Source organism: Alosa alosa, chromosome 2 (assembly GCF_017589495.1).
Source record: "Alosa alosa isolate M-15738 ecotype Scorff River chromosome 2, AALO_Geno_1.1, whole genome shotgun sequence".
Taxonomy (NCBI): Eukaryota; Metazoa; Chordata; class Actinopteri; order Clupeiformes; family Clupeidae; genus Alosa; species Alosa alosa.
In genome coordinates this window covers 8467665-8484043 of record NC_063190.1, presented here as the reverse complement: position 1 = coordinate 8484043, position 16379 = coordinate 8467665, and the positions used below count along the sequence as shown (strand labels likewise).

The 16379-nt window shown below is 40.4% G+C and overlaps 2 protein-coding genes across 2 annotated transcripts; one reads left to right on the top strand and one right to left on the bottom strand.

Moving 5' to 3' along the window:
• Positions 1-1012: 1012 nt before the first annotated feature.
• LOC125309367 (SLC35A4 upstream open reading frame protein) lies at positions 1013-3130 on the top strand. The gene is made up of 3 exons (XM_048266224.1): positions 1013-1105; positions 1611-1709; positions 1966-3130. The coding sequence occupies exons 1-3, from the start codon at positions 1091-1093 to the stop codon at positions 2158-2160; spliced, it is 309 nt and encodes a 102-aa protein (XP_048122181.1). The 5' UTR covers positions 1013-1090; the 3' UTR covers positions 2161-3130.
• A 1897-nt stretch (positions 3131-5027) lies between these two features.
• Positions 5028-8558, bottom strand: cd74b (CD74 molecule, major histocompatibility complex, class II invariant chain b). The gene is made up of 7 exons (XM_048266209.1): positions 8413-8558; positions 7682-7848; positions 7036-7118; positions 6892-6919; positions 6123-6335; positions 5938-5982; positions 5028-5487 (listed from the first exon to the last, which is right to left on the bottom strand). The coding sequence occupies exons 1-7, from the start codon at positions 8457-8459 to the stop codon at positions 5480-5482; spliced, it is 591 nt and encodes a 196-aa protein (XP_048122166.1). The 5' UTR covers positions 8460-8558; the 3' UTR covers positions 5028-5479.
• Between the last annotated feature and the right edge of the window lie 7821 nt (positions 8559-16379).

Here is a 16379-nt window from a genome sequence, read left to right as displayed (position 1 = left end):
GAGGGGAGTGAAGCACCAATAATCCTTCCAGCTGTGTTCACTATGCGCTGCAGGGCTTTCCTGTTGTATTCAGTGCAGCTTCCGCCCCACACAGCGATACAGCTGGAGAGGATGCTCTCAATGGTGCCTCGGTAGAATGTGGTCATGATGGCTGGTGGAGCACTTGCTCGCCTGAGTTTCCGCAGGAAGTACAGGCGGCGCTGAGCTTTCTTCGCCAGTGATGCAGTGTTGGTGGTCCAGGAGAGGTCTTTACTGATGTGCACCCCCAGGAATTTGGTGCTGCTCACTCTCTCCACCACAGCACCGTCGATGGTCAGTGGCAGGTGTTGGGTGTGACCTCTACGGAAGTCAACAACAATCTCCTTGGTCTTGCTGACGTTCAGCAGGAGGTTGTTGTCCCTGCACCACGTGGTCAGAAGGTCGACCTCCAACCTGTATTGAGTCTCGTCGCCCTTGGTGATGAGACCCACCAGAGTTGTGTCGTCAGCAAATTTCACTATGTGGTTGTTGCTGTAGGTTGCAGTGCAGTCATGCGTCAGCAGGGTGAAGAGCAGCGGACTGAGCACGCAGCCTTGGGGGGCCCCCGTGCTCAGTGTGATGCTGCTTGAGATATTGTTGCCAACACGTACTACTTGAGGCCTCTGACAGAGGAAGTCCAGTAGCCAGTTGCAGAGGTAGGTACTGAGTCCCAGTTTGTCAAGTTTGCAGATGAGTTGTTGTGGTATTATGGTGTTGAATGCAGAACTGAAGTCTATAAACAGCAATCTCATATATGAGTCTCTTTTTTCCAGGTGGGTGAGGGCTGGGTGGAGGGCAGAGCAGATTGCATCCTATTTGCCACTATAGTGTAGCAGCAGCCCATACAAATACTGACGCAGACAAATAAATAAAAATAAAACAGGTAGCCATACCAGAGTTAATGTAAATGTCCCTGGAATAGATCAGAGACCTGAAAATTATGGGTCTATACCGCCCTCTGTCGCTACGTCTTGGACACTTAAACTAGTCCATATCAATCGCAGGCAGATTTAACCACACGCCCTTTCAGGCATTGTAATCGTTGCCGGAACTATTCGTTCGCTTTCTAAACATGGCGAATGACAAGGTTAGTACAATTTCATAACGTTTTGGAAAAGCCTGCGGGTCTCAGTTCAGTCTATGGAAATTCAACTGTTAATATCCGATCCATGAACTTGTTTATGTGTTCTTTGTTAACTCGCTTGAGAGCCACCGTTGCCAGTTTTTCCTGCCGTTTTTCGGCATCCAGAGTAGCCTAAGTTTTAAGTCTAGCCTAAGTTAGGGTAGCGATCGTTGCCACACGCGGAAGGACATTAGCCTACATTAAATTGCAAAGGAATATTTAGAATAATACAGTAATATTATTAAACCGAGTATAGCCTTTGTAGACTAAACTAAATGTATCTAGGCAGCCTCATTCACATTTTCAGTGGACATTTTTGTGGGTTTCCAGGGCACACCCCATGACTCATTGATGTAACCCTCTCTAAGTAGACATATTAAAACTATGCAGGCCTGTTGTATTTAAGTGCTGGCTACTTAACGTAAGTTTGGCTGGTTTTTTTTATTTATTATTTATTTATTTTATTCAGGATCCTTTCAAACAGTTGAGAGATCTTGCATCGCTGAAAGGCCAGTTGGAGGACATCCAGGAGCGCTTGGAGAATGAGGTTCAAGTGGGCATGCCTCAGGTAAGCTTGTGTCGGCTAGTTTAGATAGTTAGATAGATAGATACTTTATTGATCCCTAGGGGATAGATACTTTATTGAGTTTTGACTGTGATTGATTGTGACTGTGTAGAAATGACATCCAAATGTAGGCCACTGTTTATATTTTTTATGACAGTGCATCATCAACGTGTTAAGATGGTTACAGAGAAATTTGGTCTTGTTTATGAAAGTGGTTTATTGGTTACAGAGAAGTCATTATGTTGTCTTTCTTTTGCAGGGAGGCAGTTTCCTTTCCTCTCCCTTCCTCAAGGGCTTTCTCGCAGGCTACGTGATAGCAAAGCTGCGTTCCTCTGCTATCCTGGGTGTGGCTGTAGGGACATGCACTGGCATTTTTGCAGCACAAAACTACAGCGTGCCTAACATTGAGAAAACAATCAAAGATTTCAGTTTCTTTAAGAAAGGTTCCAAGTGAATTGTTCTCTGGTTGCCCTAAACCTGAAAGCCATGAATGAAGGCTTGCTGACCAAGTCACACAAAGAGTTTCCATCAGTTAGGGCATCGTGGTGGAACATATTCTTGCATATGCAGTGGCACTTTGTATTTTATCGTTTGCTGTCAATTTAATTGGAAGTGTGTTTTTGTTCATGTGTGATGAACATTTTCTGGGATATTCTTTGTGGACCCTCACTCAGAGTGTCTCAAGTCTCCAGCCTGGAATATTTTTTTACGTCCACACACACACACACACACACACACACACACGATTTATTTTGTTCCTTTAGCCATTAGTATTGTCTAAACACACACTGTTTTTCTGTCATATAATGACTGCGTTGGCGTTGAAACCAGATATGTACTGATATAACTCGGTGACACTTTTTAGGCAGTGACACTTTTTGGCCCTTGATTCTTTTAGGTGCTAAGTACCTTCATTTACAGGGATATTTTAGACCATCTCCATACTCAGAGAAAGTGTAAATTGTCAAGAATAGTTCCTGCTTTGATCTTTGATAATGTGGTATAACCAGTAAAGCTGACAGCCATTGTGCTTCTACTGTGCCAGCAGACCACTGGTGCCATTCAAGTATATACTTCCCCCTCTGTAGCCTTCTGACATACACAAGAAGGATGACATATCTTGACTGCTGTGCAGTTAACCTGGGACTCAATGTATATCATTCTCTAAACAGCCTTACATATAAACCATTATGCATGTACTGCCTGTCTAGTATATTACTTCATGTTCTGGGTGCTGAGTTGGTTTGGGCTAGGCTGTTACACTCATCTATAAGGAAAATGCCATGTAGTTTTTCTATTGAAATGTCATCTTTGATTTAAGTTAAATGGCATGCATGTGGATGGACTTGTACTCTTTTTTAACACACAACCTGGAAACTGGAACCATTTTTTTTCAATTTGCATATAAATGTACTTTCTAAGCATTTTTAGACTACTCGTCTGTTGTGTGCTAGTACTGCTCCAGTGTGAGCCACTGAAAAGGGGGGTGCATGTAGTAGGAGAGATGAGTAGCCTGGGTGAACCCAGACGAACTTGTTAGCAAATTTGAATTTGCTCTGCAGGTCCGTCTGGAAAGGATCCCATTGACGCCTGTTTTTGAACTTCCTGTTTTACGATTTCCAGGGGCATAAGAAACAGTGAAATTAAATTTAAATTGGTACATTACCAAGAAGCTGATGCTGATGCAGTTGTTTACTCCATGCGAAAGAGAATTGTGTCCCTGGGTTTTTGGTGATTTGGAAACCAACGTTAATATGCTTATGTCACGTGAGCGGCATTTTAAACATTTTCAACGAGGGTGAGGTGGTAAACCTGCTGTCGCACTACATTCACTTACAGTGTCATCCACAATTTCAGCTGCTTTGAAATCAATCCTAATGGATGGACAAAAAATGGATTTATTAATAGAATAGAGGGCTGTATTGGTGTGCTACCTCGGTTAAATGTCAAAGTACGGTCCAACATCACGCTTTATGCAATCTACTGCTGATGGATGTCTGTGTCTCTTGGAAAACAATGAAAAAAATACTTTTAGTTCCGTCGTAGTTAAGAAATACAGAGCAATAAGCTATTACTCCATTCACAACTTTTCAAACTTTCTACAACCAAAGCCTCATTTTGGGCTCTTTTCCATATAGGGCTAAGAGATGAGGTGATGACTTGCTGCTTTGTTTTCTGCTTTAGTTGTAGAATAAAACAACCTGTAGTGTAGCAATGGCTCTTAGTAGTTCCCAGCAGGCTCAAAGGAACAATTTATCTCAAATCAATTTAATTCCTTTTGGCTCCATTATGGATAGGTCGAACATCATATAGCCTACAAAGGAGTATACTCTTGCACAACATTTCTACTGTCTACATACATGATACAGTATTTTGTGATATTTAGTGATGAATGCTACCCAGTGATGAATGCTACCCAACTCCTGGTTCAGGCAATAGTCATCTCACGACTTGACTACTGCAACGCCCTCCTGACAGGTCTCCCAGCCTGCACAGTGAAACCCCTTCAGATGGTCCAGAACGCAGCGGTGCGCCTGGTCTAACCTGACTCTCGACGCCTGGTCTACAACCAACCCAAAAGGGCACATGTTACTCCGCTGCTCATGTGTCTATAGTAGTAAGATATCATTCTTGCTGATTAGCACCAGACCTTATCTCAATTGAAATTGAGATTGGGTCTGGACATTAGGTTCATTCACCTCCCATTTCCAAGGGGCGTCACAACGGACACCGATAAAAATGCCTCTGGACGCAATTGGATAGAGCTAAAGCCAATCACAGCAATGAAGGCGATGACATGCAGAGCAAGGGAACAAAAACATCTCATCAAAGGAGCGTCTTCAATGTCATCATGTAAGCATGTGTCAACGGTTGTGATTGGTACCCGGGTTTTAAAAACATTTGAAATGGGAGTGAATGGCCTTTTTGCCAGACGGACCTGCAGAGCAAATTCATATTTACCAAAAGTTCGTCTGGATTCTCCCAGGCTAATAAAATTCTACAGCCAAATTTAATTGAACTGAACCTGAAGGCTCTTATGATCCCAATGTATTAGTGTTAGCCAGTATGTATTAGTTACTTAGCCAGTTAGTCCACTCAATAAAACCAGGTGAGTGTATGCATGTCCTTTCCAAAACACACATCAGTGGAGTTAATTTCTCTTAAGTTTAATTAAATTACATTATTCCAATATACGGGGTGACAGAAAATATTTTTAAAACAGTAAAATGTCAATGCAAGTCTCTTATGGTGTTGATGTATAACCTGAAGTGTAGGCAAACACATCGCAACATTAAAGGTGTTCAAAGAGAGATGCGGACATGTTTTACAGTGGTTGTTTTAATTGTTCATTGTTGTCTCTCATTTCTGTTCATTACAAATTAATTAGTTATATTAGATATAGATCAGAAAATAAATTGTAGAAAATTCAGTGAACCAATAATACACAAAACTTCTACTTAAAGTAGTAAATTCTTACCTAAAGTCCCACAACAATCAGTGCAGCCATATGATAAACAGACAAAAAAGCCTCCAAAAGCGTGCCAATAACTCACAGCACTTCCTCAATTAGGCACTAGGCCATTACGAAATCGTCTCACAGTAAAAGTGCCTTTTTAGTCTGCAAATTCTTTCAGAATTATGATAATTGGGACACACAACACCTAAAATATATCAGGAACAGAGTCTTTAACATTTTCTCTTTGTTGTAAAAACAGCTTAGAAAAACTTTTAGAAGTTTAATAGACAACCACTTTCGTTTCCTCTCTCAAGCCTCAGTTATCTGAAACACAAAGAAAAAAGAACACAAAGATACTCAGTTCCAAATCCTAGTTCCTAGTTTCGCCTAGTTCCAGTTCCTATATCTGCCTCCTAACCCATCCCACTGTCTCATAACTGTTTTTATCTTGGTTCTTCATATTATCTTATTTTCATTTTATTTATCACAATGTCTTCTTTCCACTATGTCATGTGTCTGTGTATTCGTGTTCTCTGTTGTGCAGTGTCATTTGTATCTGCCATCTGTGTCTGTATGTAGTGTGTAGCGTCTTCAACTTTGAATTGTACAATGTCCTCTGCGTTTGTAATGTCTTTCTGTACTGTTTAACATCCTTAACCTTTTAATTGTACAGTGTCCTTGGGTGACTTGAACGGGTGCACATAAATAACATGTATTATTATCATTATTATCAGTTAAGGTTGGTCTCGTCTTGGATGCAAAGAAATCACTCACCCTTAGTCTCCTCCACCTGGGGCTGGAGCAGTAAGCCAGGGACAGCTAGAGAGAGAGCACAACCCAAACAGTGTGAGTTTTTCTCATTCACACGCATGAATCCAGGCTTATAATATTCAGGGTACAATCATGAGAAATCTCTTCAGGAGTCAGCGGGCTTGATAGATCACTGTCACTCATCATACCTTGTGCAACCCTCATGTTGCCATTGGCGCAGTTTGCATTCCCCAGGGAGTTGGGCATCTCCTTTCCGTTTGCGTCCACACACCAGCACACCTCCTGCCAGCACTGCTTGGGCAGGTAGCCACCAGCCCGGTCACACTGAGGGCGGAAGGAGGGCAGCTTGGTGTCGGTCAGTCCCAGGGCCTCCTGCTGACACTGGGTGAGGGAGCTGGATCCTGTTGCAGGAAATACATCTGTTCACTAACTAGACTACGCGGCAAATGATACAAAAAAAGAGATTTCCAAAATTCCCCCAGGAAATACATTTCATTTTCATCTCGCAACAAAATAAAACAAAAATGTTGAACCTGACCTTCTCCCACGTTCAGAGTTCCTTGAAATGTATACAAATGATACACTGATACTGCCTCATTTACATTCAAACATAACATTTTAAAAAAACTTGCTATACAAAAAATATTGTCCTTAAGTAAGTAATCAACTTGAGGAAATTCATGGTGATATAAATTAGTACATACAAGGATACAAGGATACAAGGAAGTTTATTGTCACATGCATATAGTTACTGGAAAACTACTGTTTACATTTTAGTTAGTGCATTTTACCCTATTCACCTGTAGTGCCTTGCCTATGGAAGGCTTTGTTATTATGCTATGTTATAGGTATAAAGTGCAAAATCACACATGGTAAACAAAAATCAGGCATGGTAAACTAAATATCCTAGGATGTGTGTGTGTGTGTGTGTGTGTGAAAAATGTGCTTCCTGCTCACCATCATTGGGTGCTTGGGTTGCAGCGTCCTGAAAGACAGATCACACAGGTAACATGATCAGGCTGTACAGCGCACTTAAGCCAGCAAGCACAAATCGAAACATACTTTCAGATCAGATCAACTTTCTGGCAACACAAGCAGTACCTTCTTATCAGCAGGGTCTTCATGCAGTTTCAGAAGAGGCATAGAGGCCATGGGAAGGCGCATCTTCATGGGGACACCTGAGCCTAGAAATAAAATGGAGAAAGCTCAGTTAATATATACGGTACATCAAATAATTTTTCCCCACGTCGACACAAGTATGGGAATTTTGAATTTCAATGACTTGACAATATTCACGTTTAACTTTTGACAAGATTGACAATCCTTATGCTCCTTAAAGCCTGCCCCTATGCCGTCTGATTTCAACATACCAAACAAAGACTAGGGCTGTAACTAACATATTCATAATCAATATATTGTTTTTAAAATAATTTTCTCTATTGATCAATTAAATGCTCGGTCTATAAAGTGTCAGAAAATGGGGGGAAAAATGTGTTCTCCAAAGTGTTTCCCAAAGCCTATGATGACATCAACAAATGCCTTGTTTTGCCCCCTACACCAAAGTTGACTGTCATAAAGTTGAGCTGGAATCAGCAAATTTCTTTAGTTTTAAAGTTTCCTTAAAAATGACTCACAACGCAATTAATTACCAAAATAGTTCAATTTCATAGTTGACAACTCATCGATCAATCGATGAATTGTTGCAGTTCTACATAAAACAATAACATGACTATGGTCTCTGCCTCACCGACTGAGCGGCTGCTGATCTCCTTCAGCCTGTGCATACGCATGTCCAGGTCCTGGAGTTGCCCCTTCTGACCCACGACCAGGTATGCAGTGATACACTGGCCAGCCAGCAGCATGCAGGCCAGCAGGGTCAGACCTGCAGCCTTCAGCGCCTTCTTGTTAGAGCCCCTGTAAAGGAGATTCCTTTTTTCATTTTCATTTATCGTTTATTTTATCCCATTCAGATTTAAATCTATTTTCTCTTCATCCTAGGAACCTAGGAACAATAAGTATACAATAATGGCAAAGCAAGAGACACCAATTCAGATTACTGTGATGTAGAACAAGAGCTTGAAAGGTGACTGATCAAAAACTGAGAAAACAAATGGACGGCGACAACAACTCTGCCATAGTGTCTAGATTACAAAGTGTATTTTCCCTACGTGAATAGTATTTATTCATTGCCATAAATACTTATATCTGCTGAAATTGCATGCTAAAATTACTTGTGAACAAAACAATCAAAAACAATGAAAATGGCTTTAGTCTACTCTACACATCACAAATTCTCTCTAACTCTAAATTATCCATTCTTTATATTTATATATTTTTCCTTTAATCCCAAGTGATCTTGAAGTGTAAAACATTAGAACTATAGATACAAAACAATACAGGATATAAACTAACTAATACGTATTCGTAAGTGTTAGTTTTATAGATCCTGTATTGTTTTGATTAAAATTGAAATCTTACCCTGAAGGAGTCTCGGTGGTCACTAGAGGTGCCTCAGATTCAGGCATTTTTGCGAGAAATCAAAACCCTTTAGAACAATAAATTCACACACAGAGTTGAGATGTTCACTTAGTTAAACTTGCAGACGAACTAATAATGACCAAAAGATTGCGTGGAAAGTCCCATAGGCACATTTCTGCTTTCGCTTGTTTTGGAGTGCGGACGTTTCTCATTGGCTGCTAGGGCAAAGCATCATCTGTTGATAGAGGACAACTCTTTTCAAATGTTCAAACTCCTGACCTGTGTCAGCATCAGCGATGGAGGTTACATATCAAATGCTCATCCGATTTCTTTTAATTGACCTCCCCTCACTCGAATGATACTATACGAATGAATGATCATAAATATGACTGAAGGTGAGTTAGCAGCACTCACAGTTGTCTCCAGAATCATTGGCACCTCTGCTAAAGTTGACTAAAAAGAGGAATATAATCATCTTTTGGAAATTGATCTTAATGCCTTAAAAAAATAGGAAATATCCAACCTTTAAGGACACCAATTTTCTTTGTGAATGAATATCATACATAAATGCTCTTCCTTAAAATACAGGGGTCATAAGTATTGGCACCCTTATGGTAAATTCCTGTAGAGGCAGGCAGATTTTTATTTTTAAAGGCCAGTTATTTCATGGATCCAGGACACTATGCATCCTGATAGGATTCTATTGGCCTTTGGAATTGAAATAGCCCCACATCATCACATACCCTTCACCATACCTAGAGATTGGCATGGTGTTATTTCAGTTAGCCTATTAGCTGGTTTGATGCTCATTAAGCTCAATGCAAATCAAGGTGGAAATAATTCTGGGGACAACTGTATATCCTTTCTCCGAAGAAAAGTAAAAATCCTTTTCAGGAGAAGATAAAAAGAAAAATTTAAATGTAAAAAAAAACAAAAAAAACACTGTCATTTCTTTTGGTGTCCTTTGATATTTTCAGCATCCTGTTAGGCTCATAGACTAGGTTTTTTCCACACAAAATAATAAATCCTCAAAACGTGATGATGATAATATGCCTTGCAATAGGTAAAATGTGAACCTGTAGCCTATTCTTAATTGATCCAAATTAACTAATAGTTAATTTCATAATTAACAAATGATTTAATTATAACAAGGATGAGACAGATGAAAAGCTCAATGAACAAATGAATCATTGCTCCCAAAAGTTCACTAGTGAAGAAGTTTGAAGGAAAGTTCTACCTAGCAACCCATTACAGAAGTCTCCACACAAGCTGTGATTGGCTGTACTGTTGGTAAAATGTTATGGTGGACAACGAATCACTTCCTCTTTATCTCTAGACAGAAACCTGTTTCCACTTTCCACTGGAACACACTATATTTTTCTTTTCTTAGAAAGTAGGGCCCACAGGCCAAGTTATGGCACCCCTTATTTTGGATCCACAAGGGCACCTTTTTTCTTTAAGTTTAGATGTCTCAGTAGTCTACACATCTATTCTAATTCACACCTGAGATAGAGAAAGTCTTTATTGTCCCAAAAGGATATTCATGTTCACACATTACATTTACATGTATTAATTTATAAGACACTTTTATCCAAAAACAAAAGATGAGTAATACCATTCAAGATACAGTGCAGAGTTGATGGTGGGGATGAATACGGCATCAATCGTTACCAGAGGAAGTGGTGTCTGATTGACTAAAGGTGACATTCTCTGCAACAAGCCAAATAAAACATTTAAGACACACATACATTCAAATGATAAACAGAAAGGCTAAATCCAAGACACACCTTACATCTATGATGTATTCTATAGGCCTACAGGATGATCAAATACACTTGACTTATGAAATGTATTTGGGCTCAATAGTCTTCTGAAGCTAACAGGAGCATTCACAACCATAACAGGCTATATAACTCATAAGCTCTACGACCTGCTGCAAACCTTTGTTGCTGTAGTGGTTAGCTCATTCAGAAAGAGAAAGCAATCTAATTCTAGATGTTCAGTCAGGAGCCAGGCTTTCTTTTACTTTAAAATAAATAAGCTCCTGTTGAGACATATTTCTTCTCTATTTATACCACTCCAGTACAGTGTATTACCAAATTACAGGACCTGGGACTTAACACCTCATTATACAGCTGGGTAGTGGATTATCCCTTAACACCGATGCTCCACAGGGCTCAGTCCATTATTTTGCACCCTTTTACGCTTGACTGCTTCCTGACAGTGCTCAGCCTTGTCTCAAACAATAATGAGTCCGGCAGTCACAACACGGCCCTGAGTATCAAGAAGACCAGGACGTGGCATCCAAGTCAAACGGACACGACCACACCCCACTCAACATACAGCAAATGGAAAGGCAATGGAGAACAGAAAGGAAAACACCTGAGGATTCACACAATGGTAAAGTTGGTTCAACGGTTCAACTGACATCAAACCACAGTTGGTCAGGGGTTGGGTATAAATGGATTAATATTTTTTTTAAAGTACACAAAGGGCACAGGACAAAGACAAAACTTTTATTTGACTTTTTATTGAGTGAAAACCCAGATGATTTGCAGACGACGTTTGCGATGACTTCCCTTTCTCAGAATACTGTCTGATGCAATAGGGGTGACATCCTCTGCAACAAGCAAAATAAAACAATGGATACACATTGTTCTATAGTGGTTACAGAAAGGCAAATTAACAAATGTATATTTTAACTATTTTCAAAGCAGAATGAGAGAGAGAGAGAGGCTCATTCAAACCAAAAAGAAAAGTCTAATTTTAGAAGTTAAATAATTTTAATTTTCTTTAAATAAGTTCCTATTGAGATATATGCCTCCTCTAGTTACACCAGTGAAGTACTCCGTACAGAAAACTGGAAAACACAACATGAACGGTTTGTATGCCCATCTCCAATGCTGGCGGACACCCAGCAAATGTGCTTGGGCCACCAGGCATCAGGGTAAAGGCACTCATGGGGCTAACCATAGACTGTATATACTGCGCACACAATCATGTGACTTCTGCTTGTCTGTAACATCTCTTTGCTCCCTTTTGTGCTCTACTAAAAACCAGACATAAATGGAGGGAGAAAGGAGACACTAAAAAAAAAAGCTCCTGTTCTTTTTTTCCTTATTTATAGCACTCCAGTCCAGCGTATTGCCAATTTACAGGACCTGGGACTTAACACCTCATTATACAACTGGCTAGTGGATTTGGCAAGCACGTACAGAATCATGCATTCTATCCCGAAATATCCTGATGCTCCACAGGGATACATGCTCATTATCATTAATGATTCTAATGAACGTCTAAATTATGTTTTAATGTCTGTAATGACAATAGGGGGATTCGCCTTAATGTAGCCGCCTGCAGCCGTCTTAAGCTGACTGCATAACGTGATTATTTCTGAGATTCTGATACGATTTTAACCATGACGAATGCACAATTCCGGTTTGAAAACATCAGAAATGTTTTGCTAGTGAGAGTCGAGGAAGGAAAGTCTTGAGTCTGGACTCTGGAGAGTGCCAACTTGCTGTGAGGTTGAGTATGGAGTATTGTTTACATTGAGAGTTTTGATTTTTATTTGTTTTTTGTGGAAAAGTCACAAGCCCTCAACAAAGTACCAAAGGAGGAAAGTGCCTGCCTGCAAACACTGGTGACATGCTCATGAAGGCTGCTCTGATGTTCTACAGCAAAGGACGGCCTTCATGGATCCTGGGTACAACGTGCAGTGCTTTTGAAACTACCAACCCACTGTGCATTGTTGCGTCATGTTGACCAATGCTAAACAGGCTTCTTTGTTGATTTGCCACTGTGGGAAACCCCTTACCTATTTGCCTTATTCATGTGGCGGCCATTGTGTAAACCAAAGAGGCTACAGGGTACACCGACTATACCATTAATACATTTTCGCCACCTGCTGGCGAATGCAGAACACAACAATCCCATGGTTTGTGTACCCTGTGGCCTCGTTTTGGGTTACAATGGTGTTTTCTGGTGTTTGGTGTTTTAAACCCCCAATGTCGTCTGCCTTAAAGTCGACGGTGCGGGCTTAAAACACCATCAAGCACTTTCTACCTTACAAGGCATTCCATAATCAAATATGCTGACCCCCCCTGTTACTGACATCCCAATAACCTTATGGTCACCAAAATTAAGGTTAGTTTTAAAGTAACTCATGTTCAAAGAATTGTCCTTATTGACTCATAATGATATCCCAATTTACTTTCTTGATGAATTCAAATGAATGATGAAAATAATAAGAGGCCAGGTCTGATTTAAACCACAAAGCATTTCTACAATTTTCAGTTATTCAACACCATCACTGTTTCATCACAGTAGTTGCATAATTTAGTTTACAGCTGAAACACATTTGTGTGTGCACGTCTATTAATGTATATACAGTTAAGAACAAAATTATTCATACCCCTGGCAAATATTGATTTAATGTTGATTTTCTCTTGACCAATATGTTTGTTCTGACTGAAAATGACACTGCCACATGCCAATAGGTTGTAAGACAATGTGGTAGAAACATGGAATCAAAAAAAATGGTTCTTATAATACGTACCAAGCCGCTCATTGTCTCCACAAGGATTGTAGACCGCACCTTTTTAGCAGCAATCCGGGTTTTGAGAAAGGAACGATTATTTGCCATGACTCTGGCCTTGTACTCCTTTGACGGATAGAGGTCTGGACTCTGGCTGGACCACTCTAAAATATGACATTGTCCTCTATTAACCATTTCTTGACTTGTTTGGCTCTATGTTGTGGATCATTGTATGGTTTAATGGTCCAATGATGCCTATTGGGGCAGGTCTCTTTGCACACTGCCTGATCTTTTTCTCCAGAATCTTAGTGTAGCCTCTTGCTTTAGTGTTGCCATTTACTTTGAGAAGCTCACCAGGTCCCCCTGGTTAAAAAAACATCCCAAAAGAATACTTTTCTAACCCCCACAATTGAAATGCACATGGTGTCATTGGAATTTAATACTTATTTTTTATGCCAATCTCAGGCCATGACCCTGCCTGGGTAAAAAAAAAATCTAAAGCGAAATTCTTTGTCCAGGTGTGCCCTTATAAAGGTTTAGCTGAGTTGAGCATGTTTGGAGAAGAGTGATCCATGATCAGCAATCCAAGATGACCAAGTGATCCATTTTGAGATGGAGTGAACATTTCAACCACCAAAACACCATCCACAATGTGGAGAATAGCTTTAGAAATGTATTAGTTTTGGGTGTTTTTTAGACAATGGGAACCTGGTGAACTTCTCAAAGTAAACAGTAACACTAAAACAAGGGGCAAATTGAGAATTTTGAAGAAGACCAGGCTGTCTGCCGAGACCTGCCCCAATAGACGGCATTGGACCATTAAACTACACGATCCAAACCATACAGCTAAACAAGGCAAGAAATGGATAACAGAGAACAATATCAACATTTTAGAGTGGCCCAGCCATAGTCCAGACCTCAATCCATCAAAAAAGGGAGCCAGGCCAGAGTGATGGCAAATAATCGCTCTTGACTCAAAACCCAGATTGCTGTTAAAAAGGTGCGGTCTAGAATCATTGTGGAGACATGGATGCTTGGTAGGTATTATAAGAACCATTTTGAGAGCAAATAAAGATATTTCCATTGATTATTTACAAAGGGTATGAATAATTTTGGACACACCATTTTTTATGCTTTTTTTTTATTCCATGTTTCTACCACATTGTCTTACAACCTTTTGACATGTGGCAGTGTCATTTTCAGTCAGAACAAACATATTGGTCAAGAGAAAATCAACATGGGCCTTCATGCATGCAGCCCAAAACAGACAAAACCACACGCAAGATATATCTTGGACAGCGACCCATCTTTAATGTCGCAGATCAATCTAAATTTAGATTAGATTACTAGATTACTAGAGTACTAGATGTACCGCAGAGCGGTACAAAATATGACCGCCGCCCAGTCCAGCACATTTTTTCCACAAAAAGAAATCACGCTGAAAGGCCTATATGATTCTGTCTCACTAAATTGCATTATCCACACTCAATTCTCACTGGTATCTGCTAGACAACAAGTACCAAAACATGATTAGTTCATAGATTTCACATAAAAAAAAACATTTTATACAACCCCACCTCCATCTTGCCTGTTCATAATTCTGAGAAATTCTTGATTGTTTGTGTTATGTTTATGTTATGTGTGTGGGTGTGTGTGTGTGAGTGTGTGTGTGTGTGTGCGTGCTCGCGCATGTGCCTGTGCATGCAAGCGCACATATGTCTACTGTGTGAGTATGTGTCATACATTATGATTACTGTGAATGTATGTGTGTGTGTGTATCTGTTTGTGCACATGTGTGCACATGAAATGGGTTAACATGACCCCTGGAGGCAAACATACGGAAAAAAAAATGGTCATCCTAGGCCCTACAGTTCTCAAGATATTCACAGAGAACTGTGTTCGCCCTACCCTCCTTCGGGGGGTCCAGTCCAGCTGGGGGCTACAGATCAAAACGAATGACGGTTCCATGCTATCCATGTGGGGGTACATGCCCACCAAGTTTTGTGTACCCGGTCTTTCAGTGTCCCGGGAATCCTTGTTGGTGTATCGCCACTAAATGTACACATAAATTATTTTATTGTAAGGCCCCCCATGAACGAAAGTACACAAAACTTGGCATGCATTCGGAGGGTGTCATAATGATCCTACACTTTTAATTTCGTGCAGTTTTGACCTTGTCAGCCAGAGATATTGTGATGAAAACACCAAATTTTTTGCTTTTTTAATTTTTAACTAGGTGGGCTTATACATGAAATAAGTGGTAATGGGATGGGTTGACATGCCCCCTTAAGAACAACATACATAAAAATGGTGGACCTCCTAGGCCCTACGGTTCTCGAGATATTCACAGAAAACTGTCTCCGGCCACCTACAGGCCAGTTGGTGTATAGTAACATAAATTAATTTATTGTGTGGCCCCCCATGAACGGAATTCCACAAAACTTGGCGTGCATACAGAGGGTGTCATAATAATCATACACTTCCAATTTCGTGCAGTTTTGACTATGTAAGGTCACAGATACCTTCAATTACAACACCTCATTTTTACTTTTTTGTGTTCAACTAGGTGGCTCTATACATGAAATGAGTGGTTATGGAATGGGTTGACATTGCCCCTTGAGATCAACATACAAAAAAAAAAATGGTCCTCCTAAACCCTACGGTTTTCGAGATATTCACAGAAAACTGTGTCTGCCCTACCCTCCTTTCCGGGGGTCCAGTCCAGCGGGGGGGCTACAGATCAAAACGAAAAACGGTGGTTCCATGCTATCCATGTGGGGTTACATGCCCACCAAGTTTTGTGTACCCCGGTCTTTCAGTGTCCCGGGAATCATTGACGGAAATTTGGGCAAAAAAAAAAAAAAAAAAAAATCTGACTAAACCTATATGACACGCTTAAAGCTGCGCGGCGGTCATAATAATCCTGACCTACGAAACACATGTTGATGGGGACTGATGTATGTTATCCCCTGTCAGCTCTCTATTCAATCATGTTTGGTCTATTACCCGTTTGCAATAGCCTGGCTAGCGCCACCACTTCTCAATGAGACGTGGTCTGGGAACCAAACGCTCATTTTTCTCATATTTGGAAAAAATGCCCAGATCCGTTTATTGGGTGCCACGGATGTCTATCAAATGCGTCTGTGCATTGCTCATCATCGTCTTGCTTTCCCACCTGTTCTGTGATTGGTTCCCTATCTCAGGCGAAAATTTGCTTCATGGTCTCCAGGCTACCTTTGCAATACATCCATCACTCATGTTATATCAACATATTTAATTCACCTAAATATAGCCTACAGTAGACAAAGGCTTATGGAGATCTGCTGTTGTCTGTGTGCAGGCCATCCCTTAAAAGGTACCCTTAACAAGATGAGGTTGAGAAGCGCAATAATAAACAAATTAAAAAAGCGTCTTTTGCAACAAAGTACAA